At 46.4% G+C, this 19121-nt stretch overlaps 1 protein-coding gene across 3 annotated transcripts in view; it reads left to right on the forward strand.

Annotated features, from left to right (window-relative positions):
* The window catches only part of ZCCHC7 (zinc finger CCHC-type containing 7), an 88158-nt gene extending 76345 nt beyond the window's left edge, over positions 1 to 11813 (forward strand). For 2 of the 3 annotated variants that reach the window (XM_027879123.1, XM_027879122.1), the window contains exons 9-11: positions 7918 to 8013; positions 10723 to 10840; positions 11262 to 11713. In XM_027879123.1, coding sequence (XP_027734924.1) covers positions 7918 to 8013; positions 10723 to 10840; positions 11262 to 11713 — 666 coding nt within the window. Of the gene's footprint in view, positions 1 to 7917; positions 8014 to 10722; positions 10841 to 11261 lie in introns of all 3 variants that reach the window. The other variant, XM_027879124.1, reaches the window with a different exon arrangement.
* The last annotated feature ends 7308 nt before the right edge of the window (positions 11814 to 19121 follow it).

The following is a 19121-nucleotide window of genomic DNA, read 5'->3' on the forward strand; positions in this document are numbered from 1 at the left end:
GATATTAATACATCTTGTTAGGTCCTGTCAAGTGTATGGAAAAGTTACTATCCCCGTGACAGAATTATCCTGATTTTGATTTCAAGTGTTGAAGAATCAAGCGTAAAGGGAATTAAAAGAAACCAAGGGCCAACACAAAGTGGTGAGGAACTCAGAGCCGTGAGCAGGTGCTGGGGGGGAAGCCTTAGGGGTGTGAGTGAGGTGCACGGTGTGTGAACACACACTGTGGTACCCACGGAGGGCCACAGCAGGAGACATCCCACAGAAATTTTGGCTACAGGGGAGTTGGGTCTCTGCTTTTGACTCATTTTTGAACGTTGAATTTGGGTTAAACTTACATTTGACAAACATAGCCCAGCATTTGGTGGAGCTCAGAAACAGGCACAGACAGCACCCCCTGCCTCAACAGCCACCCCCGTGATGGAATTGGCACAGACAGCCCACCTGTGATGGAATGAGCTCCCCAATCCACGGTTAGCCTGACAAGGCCCCTTTCCCTGGTCCCTCCTTGGTGCCTCCATGGTGCAGTGTTGGCCAGCATGGGGTGGGGAGGAAAAGGTGCTGGTTTTACATCATAACAGATGAGAAATTCATAGGGGAAGGATGGTCACTTCCCGGTTCAGCCTTCCCCACAGTACAGTCCAAAAGCTCTTTGGTTTTTTTTTTTCCTTTTTTCTCTTTCCTCAAATTTGCGGTTTCTGCGCATGTAGTCACTGCTCACCTTGTAGCCAACAGAAAGTAGTTTTGTGTTGTTTCTTGACTGTGCAGTTAATTCTGTTTCTAAAGAATTTTTATAACTTCCTTTGGCACTTAAGGAAGGGGTGGTGAGCACCCATGCAGGAGCACAGACACTGGAAGCTTTCTGTGGGCTATGCAATAACCGTAAAATCTCTCCTCCTTTGAAATTAATTGCACCATATTTGCATGAGATACTCAGTTTCTGTCTGCACTGTTGATGGCAAATGAGATCCTGCTTAAATTAATTCTGATTTTCTGACGGTGGCATGAAGAGGCAAAGAAAGGAAAAATTATAGCACTGAGATACACAAAAGTTTGCCTGGAGAAAACAGTTTTAGTCAACAGCATATTTAGATTGTGTGAGAGAGCAGAAATCTGAAATGCTTTGATCCATTTTTAGATGTTGTAGACTATTCAGGAAGTTCCAAGTCATATTAACGTGAAAACTTTATAGAATTGAAAAGAATGTTAAGAAACAGGTGTGCAAGAAGAATGTGGAGAAGCTTTTGTTCATCAGTGGTTGTATACAGGTTGTCAAGTGTTTCTGCAAGGACATAGTCGAGATGAATGTCACTTGTAGTAAAGCAGGGTACAAATAATTGTGGCAATGCTGAATATGTATGATGGTCCTTAATGGAGAACACATGAAAAAATTATGAGGAGATGGATAAACATTAACACGTGCAGTTGGCATCTTGGTAACATAAGGAAAGTGCTTCTGTGAAATTGTCAGTTGGTAAAGGATGCTGCAGTCTGAAGCCCATCGGTTTAAAGGGAAATGTTCAATTATTGTCTGTTTAGAACATGCCCCAAAACTCACTGCTGGCAAACTGATGCAGTGCTCGCCTGGCATCTTGTATCCTCCAGGAGCACTGTAATTTTTATCCAAGTTTACTTTATTTTAACTGTGATTAGAAATCATTTCAAAGTAAATATTTATTAAGAATGTATTTATCAAGAAATATTTCTTAAGAATGCTCCCTTAAGAAAGTTATTTCAAACCTTGTAACTTCCTCCTTTTGCGTCCGATTGTGAGGGGCTATCAGCAATGTGAAGGTTAAAGAGAGAGAAAGGAAGCTGTAAATCATCCAGAATGACAGTAAAAATTAAAACCTTGGGGTTTGTTGGGCTCCCTGGAGTATTAGCTAATAAATATAACCATGCTTTAGTTCTGTTCATCTTCTGATTTTACAGGCTTTGCAAATGTTTGTGTTCAGATTAATGTATAAATTTATGTGTAAGTATGCATACGCTTAGCACACGCATATGTCCGCACAGTGCCGTGCCCAGGCGCTTATATACATAAACAGATATATATATATATATAAAAATGTTTGGTCAGTCCCCTAATACACATTCAAATAAAATATAAGTGTCCTCGTGCACGAGTCTCCACCTCCTTCTCCTCCTCCTCTTCCTCCTCCTCCTTCTCCAAGGCCTCTCCCCACCTCCCCCACCCCACTTCAAAGCTTGTGGTCCTTTCTCCATCCGTGTACTAAAAGGTTTCTTTGTGAGCCAGGCCATTTGTCCGTCATTGTTTGGGACCCAAACGGTGGTAAAATACCCTGTCACCGATCCGGAGCGCGGTGAATGGCAGCTTCTCTCCGGACAATTGGCGGCGGTGCCGAAAAATATTCCTGAGAGGATTATTTAACCTTTCAATTTAGGGGGCACAAAGCCCGGCTGATTAATGAACTTTCTGATGGGCGCCGATAAGCGGATCTATTTCTTTATTTCCTCCAAAAGTGATTCCTTCTCCTGTCCCATATTACTATAATCTTAAACATAAAATGTGGCAAATAGATTAAAAAACAGCACTAAAGAGTTTATCTGGCTAGCAAACTGAAGGAGCTAAATTAAAATTGGTAATGAAAGCAGTGGCTGAGCCCTGTATATGGTTTTTAAATGCGCCGTGTATTTTGAAGAGACTTATTCTCCAGCCTGCTTGGTAATGACTGCTTTGGGTGCACGGTCCGGGTCCGGCTTCTGTTATCCCCCCAAAAAAATGAGTTGTGTTATCTGGATGACTGCAGACACATATGCATCCCCCTTTCTCACTGCATGGGCAGACAAGGTCGATAGCATTACAAGGTATTTGTGGCAGTGCTTGTTTCAGTTTTCAGAGCTGCCAGTTTTCAGCCAGATTTGAATTACAAAAGAAGAAGCTGGCATGAAAATTGAAAGGGTTTATCGGCTAGTCTGAAGCCTCATAGCACATTGCTTATTTATGCAGTCCATTTGCACCAGGAAATGTAAAAAGGAAATACATTTTAAAAATAAGGTCATAAAAAAACAGATATGTTTAAGATGGCAAATAAAATATAGATACCTATAATATCTTTGCAGAAAACGATTTCACTTAATGTTGCACATTACTTCGGAGGAGCATTTATGTTACTGTCATAAATTTGTGCGTTTGTGTCACCATACAGATAGTCCCCAGGGATTAGGAAGGAAGTGTTTGCTAACTTTAAAATTAAAATAGAAAGGGAGATAGGTTTGTACTTTGAGAGCCACATCAGGAATAGTTGGAGTTTAATGCGCAGTCCTATTTAAATAACGTTTTGCATTTCTTGTAAAATTAGCCATGGACGGCTGGAGAGATGCCACCACCTTTGGAGAAAATTGGGATGCCTTTTAAATCACGAAGATTTTGAGGCATTCAGGGATTGTATTGTTGTTATCCTCACTATCTCACATACATTCATTTTCTCTACGTACTTGAGGATTTTTTGTCCATTTCTCGGAAAATACTTTTTGAATTAATACTTTAGGGTTTTTCAGAAGATTGCATTCATTTATTTTAAATATATAATATTGTACTTTTTGTCTCTTTGTTTAACATTTTCACACAGTCAATTGTAGATGCTATTTGCATGTGTTTAAAATGCATTGTAGAAATGTCTTATTTCTGTAGAAAACCACCACTTCACGGTGCTTGTATTGCAGACCGGGCGAGTTAAATTCCTTCTTCTATGAAAGAGTTTTCCATACCAGGCAATCAAAAAATAAAATTTTTGCCATCAATTGGTAACATAATGTGTATCATGGCGTTAAAAAAAAAAAATACAAAAAATCCCAACGGTTGACTGAGTTCACCTTTATTTTTGGTCATTTAACTGTGTTTTGGTGATACCCAAAAGGGTAGGAAGAATGTCACAAGCACATTCAGGAAAGTAAAAGTGTAATTTGTGGGAAAATGCTCCACAAACGTGACCTCCACAACTCCTGTGGGATGAGCAAGGGCTTTTAGATGGCTGAAAAGAAAAGAAGAAATAAAATTTCCTGAAGAAATTGTTTTATTTGTAACTGTTCGGAGTTTAGTGGGATTAAAAGTCAAAATACTAAATTTGTACGTTTCTTGTTTATTAGCATGCACCAAGCTCAGTGTGTTTCTGTTATGAATTTTCATAAGGATTTTTACTACGTAGCATGTGTGGCTTAATGATGCAATCACCTGATAGACTGGGAAGACTCCAAAGGAGACGTTCCGGTCTGTTGTGTACATAATACTTGTTTCAAAAATCTGCCTAATTAAGGAATTACCCAATGGAATGCAGGTCTACTGGGTGCATGACACTGTTAAAGAAAATAACAACAACAAAAACCCTGGGTATAATTACAATATTACATGAAACCTTATATTGGCAATTTTGAATATAAGGGAATGATGCTAACCTGCCATTGTTTCAGCTGGCATGCAAGTAGATTATGACAATTTGTAAGGGAAAATAAATGTCTACTTTTCTGTGATAGAGCTGCTCCGACCGTTTCTCTGCCTAACTCCAGCATGTAATGATTCACTCAATGATCATCTTTCAGTGGCTCAAGGAAGTGGTGAAACATCGCTGCTAATGAGCTTTACTCCCAGAATTATGCCATGTTGTCTCGTTTAGTTGAAAACAGCATCCTCAGTAGTTTGCAAAGCTTGTGCCTGACTGCGGTGGACACGGCGGTGGAAGGAGAGAAATTTTTCCCTTGCATTCTGAGAGTTGTCCAAACTGTGATGTTGGATGTAGCTAGCAAAAAGCACCCTGGTGCAAGCCTTCATTACGGAGGGTTACACTGGTGGGTGCTGATGAGTAGACGGAGGGATGACCTTGGTTCCACCCAAGTGCGAGTCTCTACAGCAGTTTTTGGGTCCGGTGCCTCTCTGTGAGGTGCGAGAGGTCACCCTGTGCTGTTGAGTTCCATCACACATCGCAGTGCCCACGTCCACTGGAGCAACCTGCGGAGATGTGTGTCAGCCCAGCACGAGCGCTTGGGGTTGCACAAAGGAGTCTGGTCCCTGGTTCTCCCCACCACCGAGGTCCACAACAGGGAGGAGCAGGGAAACACGCCAAAATAAAGGTCAGATGATTTTCCTTAATTAGTGAGATTTAGCCAGATTGTGGATCCTAAGTAGTAATGAGCTTTGTAAAAGGGAGCCCTGGTCGGATCAAAGTCAGTGCAGATAAGGGGAGCTCAAGGTCACCGAGGGAGCTGCCCAGCAGAGCCATTTGCATAAAAAATTACTGTCAGAAATAGGCCAGAGAGGCAGCCCTGGCATTTTGATCTCTTGGCCTTTGTCATGGAGATTCCTGGTTGAGAAGGGAGGAAGGCCAGTGTCCCAGATAATGATTAACTGTTTTAATGGCATTCATTCATTCATTCTGCACTAACTACTCATGCAGAAAAAAGGGTTATGTAAAATGACATTAGAAGAAAAATCATTTGTAATCGTTGCATCAGGCTGCACTTTGAGGAGACATTAGGAGTAAATCCATGGCGTGGTAGGCTTATGCTTTATCTTCTGATATTTACTGAGTTTACTGGTGCATGAAAAGCTTTCAGCAAGAATAGCAGATGGGATGGACCTTTCATAGGTAATGCTATCTACCAGGTTATTACTTCTATATATTGATAGTGAAGTAATCTCCAAGATATCAACCTACAAATATAGATTATTTAAATGTTTGTAACAAAAAAAAAAAATCTAAACCATAAAGAAGCTACGTCAATGGATTGTTTTTTATCTATGTGGCTGAAGCCTTGGATGTTTTTTTAATCCTTAAATAATAAGAAAACAGTGCGTTTATAACATGCAGGTTTTCTTTTTGTTTGGCTTTGGAGAGGAGTAAAGTTATGTAGAGTTGTAATCTGACTTGCAAGTGTTCAGTTTAATTTCTTCCTTAAATGTGACTTTTTCTGTTAATGAAAGCAAACAGGGCAGGGGAGCTGCCCTGGGAGGGGAGTTGGGTCCTGGGGTGCATGTGAGCCCAAAGGACTCCCCTGGAGGAGGAAAACCCCTGTGTCTACTGGTCCCCAATTTTTGGTGTGGGGGTCCGTAGTGGGACAAGGCCTCTCCATGGGTTCTCCTCAAGGAGCTTATCTTTTCTGTAAAAAGTAACCATGTTGAGCACCGGTTGAACATTTCACTAGTTTCAATTTAAGAACACCAGTGATGGCCAAAGCTGTAATTCTTTTCATCGGAGGATGTTGCTCCACTGCCAAAGGCGTCAGACTCTTCAGTTTTAGCAGGTGACATCTTGGGATGTAAAGGATTGTGACTGTGGAATAATGTCTGGGTTTTGTAACTGCGTGGTGTTGTCACACTGCACTTTGCAAAGCCCAAGTAGTGCGATCGTGTCATTTTCAGGCTGCCATGTGGTTCATTTTAAGGCCCAGTTGGCAGAAAGCAGAGTGGTGCTGTGGTGGTCCTGATCTGGTGTGTGACAGCTGTGTTGTGCTCATATTCCTGTGGCAGAGCTCCCCAGCAGGCAGGGACTTGCAGAAGGAACCCTCTGGGGCTCTGTGGCAGCCTCCTCATGTGGTCTCCAGCGGGTATCAGCCTTTAAAACAGATTTAATATGGGTGAGAGTCTACACGTGTGGAAGGCAGAAGAAGGCACCACTTGCAGGGTTTATTGCTGCTCTTCAGGAGCCCTGTCCAAGGCAGAGATGATTTCTGGGAGTGCTCCTCATTCTGAAGACTAACCAGAATAACAGTGATTGGTCCAGTAAACAAAACCCCCAGATTTTTCCCCAAGGGGACTACGCAAATGTTTGCGTTTTGGTTTGTTGGTTCTTGCAGTTTTTTTCCTTGCCTGTTCTATGTATTAATGATAAGGGAATACCTGAAAAACCAAGCCAGCACAGTGAGTCACTTACACACGGCTGTTAGCTGGAGAACTCTTGCTGTGACACATGGTTGAGAAATACAGAAATTGCTTTATGAGTAGTGGTTTTTTCCTTTCCCTGTTTCTCCACCTTTTGTCACAAATCACTGTTGGATGTGTCACTCTTCTTAGGCCTTTTTTCAAGTCCCTCCTGGTGCGTGGATGTGAGCTGAGGAACATGACTCTGAAACATGCATTTAAACCCAGGGCTGGGGAGTTCACAATAAGGTGACCTTGCAGGTGTGATCGGATTCATAAAGAACGGCATTGAAAACTTCCTCTTGTTCCTGCCTATTTTACAAACACTGCTGTCATTCTTCTGGAGGTTCTGCAGGAGAACATGATGGTTCCCACAACAGAAGAGTGCGGCAATAAAGATTTAAAGAAAAAAGCCATTCTTGTAATGGTTTTACCAAGCTTTACCAAGAACTACCAATTTCTTGGAACTCTGGGCCATTCTTCCACGTTCCTTTAGACCCAGAGAGAAGGAAATGGACAGAATGCAGTAAGGTCACTCTTCAGACTTGATGTTTTGGGCCACAATTCCTGCATCCCTTGTTGGTCCAGGTGCCTGCCTTTGCATCCTGTCTGTGCTGTGGGATGTGGGACCTGTCCCACATTCTCTCCATGGACTGTGGCATCATGCCTCTCCCGCTGTATCTGACCATCCCAGGGGATGGTGGGGCATCTGAGAGAGCAGGAGGGGACAGAGGGACAACGAGGACGGGAAGAGATAACTCAGCACCTTGTTTTCTTGCGTTCAGAGCTGAAATAACATGGCCGAGTGGAAAAGGGACCAGAGATGCCTCCTTGCACCTCATTTGTGATGCTCAGGCTGAACCTCACCCTGCAAAATTAAAGTAACAGGAGCCACTTGCTGCTTCTGCAACTTAATATTCCAACAGCAAACAGGAATATATTGATCTAATATAATAAAATTATATTTATGTAATTTCAATTTATTTTTAATTCAGCATTCAGAATACTTCTATACCTAATTCTTGCCTATTTCCATCTTCCAGACAAAGCCAGGGCCCATCAAAACAGCCAGTGCCCACTCGGAACGCTCTGTGTCTGTGTACTGCTACAACTGCTCCCGCAAAGGACACTTCGGATACGTAAGTCTTGGCAGTCTCTGTCTTGGAATACATTCCTAGGATGGAAATCTATCCTTGCTACAGTGTGTGGTTTGAGGAAAGAGCTGGAAGAGCTGAGCTGATGCCACACAAGAGGTGTGTGATGGCAAGCACTGCTGCATTTGGTGGAGGCTGATGTATGAAGTGATCTTGCCCATCTAATTTAAAGATAGGAGGGAGAGGAAAAGTTACTATCTGTCCTTGGCAGGTTTATTGATTTGAGACTGCCAGGGAGAGAGAATATTCACTGGAAGACAGACGGTTGCTGTATAAAGCTTTTTTTTTCCTTTCTTTTTTTTCCTTTCTTTCTCCCATCAGTGCCTCACCACTACGTTCAACATCACATCAGTTTTTTCACCCAACCATTTAATCAGCCCACCCATTGGAATACTGTTTTGGGAATTTTCCATTTCTGCCTGCTTGTTATGATCCTCATTTGTCTTTTCTTAGTGTAATTCAACGTTAAGTTTGGCATCACCCTTCTGTAAGGTGCAGCCTGTTGAGGGAGATGTCATGAGCCTTAAGTGGTTTCAGTAAAAATGGGAGATGTGCTGCATCTTCCAGGGTGTTTTGATGATATTTATCACCTTTTCAGTGCCTGTTGTGACCAGTTCAGCTCTGTGTCCACAGATACCAACACAAAGCAAGTATTTGAGGTTATTCCTTTATGGAGTAAGGGCAGGAGCCACAGGTATTCCAGAAAATGAATGCTATTCATGCACTGAATGAGTTTAGTTTATTGTTTTCTATGGCTTAAAACCAGCAAATTGCCAGCAAATTCCTCCCTTCCCTTCCACCTGCTCTTGTGTGTCAGCGCCTACAACTACCTAATATGTTTTGTGAAAGCCTTGGGCCTTTAGGTTACTTTAATTTTACTAAACTGTCAAAAAATTACACCGGAAGAAGATAGCCATACGTGGATACAAGTAAGGCTGCTGCAAAATTAATTAGTAATTATTAGGGATACTGTAAATTAATTATTTAATTATTAAGGCTGCCATAAAAATAATTAGAAATTATGTGGGAGGAGCTGATGGTAATTACTTGGATAGAAAGTGGTAGAATCTGTATAAAATTAACACGGGAATAAAGTGACTCAAGGACATTTTATGGCTCTCAAAGTTAAGGAAGGAAAGTATTTTTACTGGTGTACAAAGAGCAGAAACAGCCTGAGCAATGACTGACAAAGGGGATGAGCTGATAGCAACACAAGAGGGCAGAAATACCAGATCTTTCCATGTGCACACCATTCCCAGAAACAGAGGCAAAAAAAGTGATTCCTCATTAAATTTCAGCCAAGCACGTGCCAAATAGAAGGTGGGAAATACAAAATACATCCAAATTGCATTTCTGGTACACTGTGCCTCTGGAAAGGAGAGGGAAGCGGGCAGGAGGACACACAGCAACAGGGACTGCCAGAGTGGCACTGAGGGACAGCAACAGCACGCACAGGAAAGCTGCTGGCCCTGAGGTGCAGTCACCAGGTGGGCAAACGCTCCTGGCAGCTCCTGGAGATTGTGAGGCACAGAGCTCACTACCATGGCTTCACACTGTAAGACAGTAGAGTTAGGCCAGATGTTAGGAAGAGATTCTTGGCTGTGAGGGTGGTGAGGCCCTGGCACAGGTTGCCCAGACAGTCTGTGGCTGCTCCTTCCCTGGAAATGTTTAAGGCCAGGTTGAAGGGGGCTTGGAGTAATTTGATTTAGCGGAATGTGTCCCTGCCCGTGGCAAGGGATAGAACTGGATGAGCCGACCCAAACATTTATGGGATTCTATGTTTCTATGATCTGTGCATTATCCAAGAAGAGAAAGATGGTGAAGCAAAGCACAGCAGGTAGTGAGCAGTTTGCAAGGAGAATAAAGTACCTGATAGTGTTACATGGTACCTGGAAAAAAGGCAGAACTGTGGGAAGTATCCCAGTCAACCTGGCTCACAAGATTTGGCTAAAACTGTGTGTACAGTGGTGAAAAAATTCACATTCCTGATCAAAGTGTTTGGGAAATAGGCTGACACACATGTGATGCCAGAGCCCCTTTCTCACCTCAGCTGACTGTTCAGGGCTCTCTTCCTCTTCCCTGCACCCCCATGCACACCATCATGAGTCAGGATTTACTTTTGGCTTGTCCGTGTGAGATCACAGCACATGGTTGGAGTGCCCACCCTGGCTGCTGTCAGGCTGAGGGAAAATGCTGCCTTGGCATGACTCCTCACCCCCTTTTGGCCTGCCACACCTCCGCAGATGGCTTCCCCCCAAATGACCCCAGAGCCAGGGCTGCTCTGCCTTGCTGTTTGTCTCTGAGGGGGCTGGGTGTGTGGGAGCAGTGGGAAGCAGTGGAGCAGGTGTGGGGGTCCTGCCTGGCAGTGGGACAGCCCTGTCCCTGTGTCCAGCAACGCTGTCAGCAACTCACCTTGATGTTTACACCTTGGTGTTTACCTGTCCTCGTCTGCTCCTTCTGGTCTGCTCTGTGGGTGCTACAGACACGTGGTGACTGTAGAAAGAGGATTCCTTCTGTGTGCTCATGCAGTGCCAGCGTTTGGGAGTGCACAGGAGGGATTATGGGCTGGTAACAAAAATGTCAGTGCTGACCACATCCAGCAGGTACAGACCAGCACCTGCAGGACTTGGCCCATTTCTCTTGCAGGAAAAGTGCCACTTAGCCGCCTCTAGTGACCTGAACTGTGTTTTGCAGGAGTGCTCAGAGAAGCGGATGCAGGGGAGCATGTTCCCCACGTCTCCCTTCGTCTACTACTACGATGATGAATGCGACATCAAGAGGAGAGCAAATAGGTTAAAAAGGAAGGTGGCAGGTACAGGCTGTTTTGGGAGATCCCTCCCACCTTTCAGTTCTCTGTTTGCTGCTTTTTAGAAACATTGTGGAATTATTTTCAAGTGTCAGGAAAAGGTGCATGGATTTCAATAGGTAGTCTGGTGGTAGTAAAAAATTTGTGACTTTATTTATCCATGTCTATTGTGGAAATTGACTGTGTCAAAGTCACTCAGTGGGTATTGTCAGATTTTAGTTCTGAAAAATCCACTGACATTAAAAATGCCATAAAATAACAGGAAGGGAATTAAATAGCAATTTGTTAATATTATAGCCTGGTGACATGAAAATATCTGTCAGAAATAAATTTTTGTCTAATTTCATGCATTCCTAAGGAGCTGTGGTGGCTTGGGCACTAGGTTTTAGGGGTTTTAGGTTCTGAACTAATACGCTCTACTTTCCAGACCTGCAGGAAGCTGGCCTTCTGCCGGAACAGTCCCAAACGCCGTGTCAGGAAGAACAGCTGGAGGAGCACAGCCACAAGAAAAAGAGCAAACCTTGGAAAGGACAACACAGGAAACAGAACAGGGATGGCGAGCAGCACAAGAAGATGAAGGTGTCCCAGGCAGGGAAATCCCGAGAGAAGAAGAACAGGAGGGGTGTTGAAATCCTCTGTGACCCAGAGGGAGACTTCCCCCGGGGGTGCAAGCAGCAGGTGCCCAAGGGCAGCAGGGTTCGTCGCAAGTCCATTTTCCAGGCATTCTCAGGCAGAAAGGCTGGGTGTGTGCAGGAGCCTTTGGAAGGTGTCAAAAAGAAGAAGAAATGGAAAAAGCAGAAAGATGCTAGTCCTGACAGCAAGGACAATCTATTCCTCATAAAACAGCGGAGGAAGAAGACCAAACAGAAATGCTGGTGACAGGGAGGTAGGCAGGTAGCACTGGCATTTGCTGGCTCTGACTCTGCCTCTGCCTACTCTTTATTTCTGTCTCTCTCTTAGCACATGAATTTCAGCCCGTCCCTGACCTGGCACGCTGGCCACACACTCAGATCACTCTGTCTCTGTGAGCTGTCACTGTGTCCAGTGGGTCCTGGTGCTCCCACCTGGGGTGGTTCCGGAATAGGCTGTATGTTTCTTTTCTTTGCTTGGGGATTGTGGGGGGCATGCTGGATTTGGCAGGGTTTGTTTCTTCACTGGTGAGATGTGGCTCTGCTGTCAGAGCAGGATCTGCTGCCATGGAACATGGCACCTTTGGACTTGCATCAGGAGGGGTCGGGATGGAGAGCAGGAAGGTGGGTGTAAAGCACATCCCCCCAGCCATCACTCCTCTCCAGAGCGCAGAGGGGAACTTGGCACTTTCCCTCCTTCCTGGAAGGGACAGCCAAGTCACTGCTTTACACTCTGGGATGTAACAGTTGCCTGCCTCACACTTCCATGTGGTTCCATGAATCCACTGCCCTCGGTGCTTGGCTCTCGGGGCTGCCTCAAGCCCTATCCCTGTCCTTGCCAGCTGGTCAGCTGGGCAGGAGTGAGCAGCTGGGCATGGAACAGAGTTTACATCTCACACTAAATCTGTCCTTGTTCCCCTTGATATGGAAGCTATTTCTGGAGAAAAGAGAGCAGAGTATGAAGAACGTACTTGATTCCAGTCATATTGTGCTAGAATTTAATAATTTTTTTCAAATACAGTTATTTTTGTACACTGGAATTCAACGTGTTGTTTTAAGGTTTGTAAGAATTAAATGCTTCGTCAAAGGACTAACCCAAATAAAACATTACATGAGGAATATGAAAAAAAGTAGGTTTGTTCATTTCCCTGCGTTCCAAGCATAATTGAAAGCAGTGTTGTGTTCTCTTTCCTGAGCTGAAACTATATCACCTCAGGCAAGAGAAAAGGGAAAAAAGGATAGTATTTATACTCTACTATTTTGAAAAGGAAATTAGCATACCCTGCTGCTCTGTTACCTGCTCTCTACTATACCAATCATTTTGTGAGCAGTTGACAGTAACTAACAGCAGTGTCATTGAGGTGCAAGTCCTCTCCTCATGCTGCAGTTCTGTGTTAAAATTAGAAACTCTTTGTAATACCTGGAAAGGGAAATTGAAATACCTGGAAAGTTAAAATTCAGGACTCATTCTGCCAGCGTTATCCCATGCTGGTACTCCCTAAATTCATCAGGTTTTTGTTTGGCGAAGTCTCCAGTGAGAACACAAGCATTCTGGTGATCCTGTCACCCCATCTCAGAGGTGTTTGGGGGAGAGCTAAACCTGCATAGCACTTGGGAGCATAACGCCCACCTTTGCTTCAGTGTGTACTTGGCAACAAAAATTGATTTTTGCTAAACTCCATTGATTGTTTGATTGAAAAGTTCATGATGATGCTGAAAAAAAATGGTTTTAACCCTCATGAAAAAAAAAAAATAATTCCGTCACTGAAAATGCTTGCACTTACTATGGAAATTACTTTTTTCCTGGGCACTGTGTTTTATGTCCGCTTTTAGTTTTCAATACTGGGTTCTATTTGAGTAGAAGTTCCAGTGGCCTTTAGACAAACCAGTACAAACCTGGCATTCAGGGAGAAGGGTAGTTTTAGGTGAGGTAACAAGATCAACTCCAGCTGTTCTGATGGGTCAGTTTGGTCACCTGTCCAACTGAGTTGTCTTGAGGTGAGTGAATTTCCTGCACATAAGAGGTACATTTATGTCACCATGTGCCGACCCAGAGGGTGGTCAGGTGTGGAGCAAGTCAGGGTTCTTCCAAACTCCTCCCCTGATGAGCAGGTGCCTCGCCAGTGTGGCAGGAGTCAGATCAGCCAGGAGTCCTGAGTTCTTTCTCTGATGTTCAGTGGCTTCAGCCAAGAAGGTTTCGCCTTGAGCAGCTGATACACAGTTTTTCAAACCACATTGTGTGCTGGTGGGCAGGACCTGCCTTGCCTTGGGAAGGTAGTGGCAGGGAGTTTAGGCAAGGTGACCTACACATGTACTTGGGTGAGACCCACCAAAACCTGGCTGCAGATTGTGTCTTCTGCCTGTCACTGGCAGCACCAGAGGATGCATTTTTGGTAAAACTGCCTCTGAATGTCCCTCTGAGTCCTGCACGTACCCAGCCCTGCAGAGCCTTTGCTCTGATAGATGTCTGCTGCTTGCAGTTGCAGAACCTTGAGTAAAAGACAGAGAAAGCAGTTTTTTTGGGGCCATGGGAAGGGAAAAAGGTGATGCAGTGACACTTGGAAGCAGATGGGGACTGGGTGAGGGAATGTGCTTCAGCCCCTTCATCACAGTCTGGGATTTGTTGCTGCTGTGGGAAAAAAGTAAGATCATGCTGCACATCCAACCTGGAGCATGAACCACAGGTGCATTTGGGTTCCAGCAGGTAACAACATCAGCTCTGGTACTGACTGGTGTCAGGCTTGCAGGACTCCGCAGCAGAGCACCCACAGGAGCATTTGGGGGAGAACCAGGGAGTCTGGATAACGCCACAAGCTAGGAAAGAGGGGCACAGACAAGGCTGGTTTGTTCTGCAGACAAGGCCACGGGTAAATCAGGTGCAACAGAAACTGGCACCCAGGGCTCTGTCTGGCACTGCTTGGGACAAAGCGGGCTGTGTCCAGTGCCAGCTGTCACTGGTAACCAGTGCCACCCAGCACTCCCAGTAAGGTTTCTTCATCGGGCAGCTGCTGGATCTTACAGAGCTCAGTGCAGGAATAATGCAGCAGGAGATATGTTTGCATTCAGTGAGGAATAGAGGACGAGAAAAATGACAAAAAGGGGTGATGGATTTTCCAGCAGCACAAATATCACCACGTCAGGTGCTGTGAAAGGGCAGCTCTGCATTACAATCCTGTGCTGGGCCCGGCAAATGGTCTGCTGAGCTTCCATCGAGCTCTGCTTTATCCTATTAAATCACAATGTACTTCAGCCTGTCACTCCTCCCGCCTGCTTCCCCCCCGCCTTAAAGAACTGTCAGCCCTTACTCCAGAGATGCCTGGGACTGGAAAACATGCTCATCCCAGGAGAGGACGGTGTCTCGAGGTCACAGTCGATGTGCACTGGTGAAGCAGCATGAGGAAACCTACATTGCGTGAATAAATAAAGGGCTGCAGCTCAGCCCTGGCACTGCAGAGGAGACAAGATGGATGGATCAGAAGGTCAGAGTCTTGTTGGATAATGGGGGCAGGTGTCCCAGGAGTGAAGAGGGGAAAAGGGAGTATTGGGTCCATCATTTGTTGCAGCCACTACACAGTGAGGTTGAGGAAGAAAGGAGCACTGTGATTTGAGGTGTCTGTGTCTGTTGCACACCTGTGGGAGGAACTGGATGTGTCCTTGTGACACAGCACAGAGCTGGCTCCTCCTAAAAGCGTTCCTTTCCCTAAAGTCTACCAGAAAATATCAGTCTCTGTGTCCAGCTGTTGTAGAATCTGCTGGGAGTGTCACTTAACTATGTGTGCCCGTGGCCACGCTGTACCCAGCACTGGTGGTCCACTGTGAGAACACAGACCCCTGTGCCTCTCACCAGCAGAGCTTGTTCCATCCCATGTGTCACTGAGCAGCTCTCCAAGGCCAGTGAGCAAACCAGAGATTCAGTTCACTGACACCTGAGCACCCAGGGCCCCCATGCCGCACCTTCTGGATGGGAACGTGGGTGACAGTGACAGAGCAGGGTCAGCAACAACCATCCACAGCCCTGCATGGCACAGCAGCCAGTAATTGCACTTTTTTTGCATTGCAAAATGATTATTAGCACCTTGGTTCATTATCAGAGCAAATTTAATTTTTCAATGTAAAGGAGCCAGTTGTATTTATAAAGGAAACACTGTTGATACAGGCGGAAAAAATTAATTCATGGCAAATGTAAGGAAAATTAATAGTCTTTAACCAGGGCAATATTTGACTGTGTCTAATTGTGCTTTGCAAGGATTGAAAAGTCCTGACAGAGATTCTTCCAGAGGTTTTACACTTCTCCTGATGAAACTGCATTTAAACATTGGGGGTTTTTTTTAATTAACCTGCTGGTCTGGTCAAATCATAGAAAAACTGTTGTGGAAAGCCGGTATTCTCCGGTGTATTTGTCCATTGGTGTGGGCATTGTGTGCATTTGGGAAGGTCTTGTTTAATCCAAACCTGTTCAGGCAGAAAACAAGGAAAAGGAAGAGGAAGAGGAAGAAGAAAAACTGCCAAAGGTGGAACAGCTGCAGGAAGCCCCCAGGCAGCCAACAGAGCGTGCAGGCAGAGGTGGCCACAGGATCCCCAGAAGGGGAAGGTTCACCAGGCACTGCAGGATTTGGGGTGGGGAAAATTGCACAGAAACACCGTGCAGGAATCTCTGGTTCTCCTCAGTTCACTGATGAGAGCATGCAGGCACAGGTGACATTTGGAGTGACAGGTTCATTGTGTGTGGGCAGAACAGGTCCAGTGGAAGAGGAACAAGCCTGAGGCTTTGGTGCCTGCTTGGGTCAGAGCTGCAGGGGGACTATTCCTGCTGCACCCTTCAGGGGTTTCTACATCCCAGCTGTGCCCCAGCCCCACCATGGCACCAGCCACACTGCAGTTGTCCCAGCCTTCCTCCACGTGATGAAATCCCAGGAGCAGGCACTCCCAGGTGGGGTACAGGCTCGTGAACAATGTCCCTGTCACACCTGAGCAGAACTTTCTTGAGCAGCTGGTTCCAGCACCAGTGCTCGCACTGCTATCAGAGCGGCTGCTTTGGTAAGGCAAACAGGAGGACCCAGGTTCATGAAAACACCTGGTATGTCCCCCTGTTTCCTTGAGGGGTGCAGGTGTTGCAAAGGGGACGTCTGCCCCCCCAGTATTCTCCCTATTCAGCTATATGGACAGTCTTAACCTCTTGCTCAGCTCTCCTCAGGACAGCTTGAAAACCTGCTGTCTCAACTCAGCTGCCAACTTGAAGCCAATTTGCATTGGATAATTATTTTCAATTAAGTGATAACAATCGTGTTCTGAACAGAAATAATCTTGTCCAAAGGCCAAACAGTTTATCCTGTCTCGGAGATGAGGCTGCTGCTTTGTGCAGCGCCCATCGGCGCCGGCACCGTTATCAGCCCCGCGGTGCCGAGGGGTTCGGCTGGCGGCCAGGGAGGCTGCCAGGTCCTTCCTGCTGGGACCCAGCCACCACCATAGCCCAGATCCCCACAGGCACCTGTCTCTCTGCCGGTGCACGTGTCTCCTCACCCACTCACCTGAGGAGCCAAGGGGTTTTACCACCCCTGTGGCTTTATTCTGGTCCCTGGGTGGAAAAAAGCCATTTTTTCATCCACAGACCTCACCAAACAATATTTCTCCTTCTCCTGCAGCCTCACATACAGCAGGCATGCGCTCTGCGTTGCAAGGGACACCCAGGACAGGTGGAACTGACCTCGATCCTCTACCAAGCACCCTGACAGAGACCCCAGGGTGTTTCCCCCCAGGCTGGCACCTCTGCTCAGCATCCTCCCCGCCAAGGACACCTGGCCTCTGCAGGAGGCACCTGGGTGCCCATGGACGTCCCTGGCTGTGCTGTGACAGTGTCCCTTGCTCTCAGAGTGGCACCACCACCGAGGGTCCCTCATGCAAGGCCGGGGTGAGTGTGGGTGGTGAGAGTCCCTGCGGAGCTGTGGCTGCTGAGGGTCTGTCCCTGACCCTGCTGTCACTGGAAAGTGGGGCTGCTGCTGCCAAAGTGCAGGCCCCTCCCTGCCCTCTGCCGGGTAAGGACCACCCCAGACAAGCCACTTGCCAATCTGACAGAAATCATGTTAGTTTGGTGCTAGATTTGGGATGCTCTGGCCACCTCCAGCACCAGAAGGGGGAATAATGGTAGAGGCAGCTGCCATCTGCATCAGGCACCAGTGCAGCTGCACCAGGATCTGCGCAGGGACTGGAGAAGAACACAGAGCTCTCTGACCACAACTGCAGCCTTTTCTGGACGGCTGCCCCTTGGCCTCCTGCATCTTGTCCCTCCATGCCCAGCACCAAGGGAGGGCTGGCCCGAGTGGCTGCACCTCGGAGCCTGCCGGGAGCCCACACAGGCCAGGGTCAGAGGCAGTTTGGCACACACAGATCTCTGCACCACACTTTGCTGGGAGGAAGTTGGGGTGGGGGATTGTTGGGGTTTTTAATCCACCAAAGCCCAGTCAGTTGGGAAGATTGGACTCCAGAGCTCCTGCAAGTGAAAAATAGCAAATCCAATATCTTTTTAGTGGTGTTTTTATATTCAAATTAGACATAATCTCTATGAATAAAATTACTGTTCCCAAAGGGATCATGCCCAATTTAAATGTATAAAATGTCATTAAAAGGGCGCTGGCTTGCTATTAAAATTTAACTTCAGCAAACCCCCAATGTCATTTGTATTATAGTTTTACAATTAAGCTAGAGATGTTGGAAATAATAGTTTTGATGTACAATCTGGTCCTGTACAGTAGGAGCGCATTGTTCCTCAGAAACTGCAGCTGGACCTATTGCTGGGAACACGGCCACCAGATGCAGCTCCTGGGGAGGGGGCACTGCCTAGGGCCAGCCAGTTGGGAACAGGACTGTGCCCTCCCCTCCTGCTCACAGAGGGCTCCCACACGAGACCGATTGCTGCAGTGAGGATGTGGGTCTGCTGGAAGGACCCCATGCGTGGGGCTGGGGCCTCCTCTGTTTGGGAACCCTTCCAGGCAAAGGATGTGGGTCCCTTTCCCCTTGCACAACTTTGCTCCTGGTTTGTCCCAGCTCTGCCTCACTGGTGCTGTGTGTCGTGGCCTGGCTCCACGGGGAGCTCAGCACTGCTCTCCAGGGCAGACGATCCCCACAGAGACCATCCCCAGGGGCTGATGGGGCTCCAGGAGTGTCTGGGAGCAGCAGCAGGAGGAAGGGAGGCAGTGGAAAGACGTGCCTGGGAACACGATGCCCTGTGCCAGTTCATTATTTGATCTTTAACCCAGTGCCAGTCCAGCTGCTGAGAGCTGTTTTCCACAGGATAAGGGTGGGAGATCAGGAAGATCCCATTTACCTGGGTTTTCTTGTCAAGGTTTGTGACATACCAAGTGCTCCTCAGTCACTGACAAAGGCTGTTCCCACTCTCCCTAACAGATGGAGACCCTGCTAACCTCTCACTGACATGTGGCACATTCTAAAAGCAGAACCAAGCCATCCTGGAACAGCCTGTCCTGTCCTGCCCCAAACCCTCATGGTCATGCCCCAAACACTGGTGGTCCTGCTCTCCTTACCCAGGCAGGCTTCAGCTTTTACCATCAAGACAGTGCAGTGAACATTTTCTGAAAACCAAGAACACAGAGCCCCTGGTGAAGGTTGCCAGGAGCTGACCCTTTGGTCACCAAGTCTGGAGC

This window comes from Empidonax traillii, unplaced genomic scaffold (genome assembly GCF_003031625.1).
Source record: "Empidonax traillii isolate 1590-97213 ecotype Southwest subspecies unplaced genomic scaffold, ASM303162v1 scaffold51:size1492887, whole genome shotgun sequence".
NCBI lineage: Eukaryota > Metazoa > Chordata > Aves > Passeriformes > Tyrannidae > Empidonax > Empidonax traillii.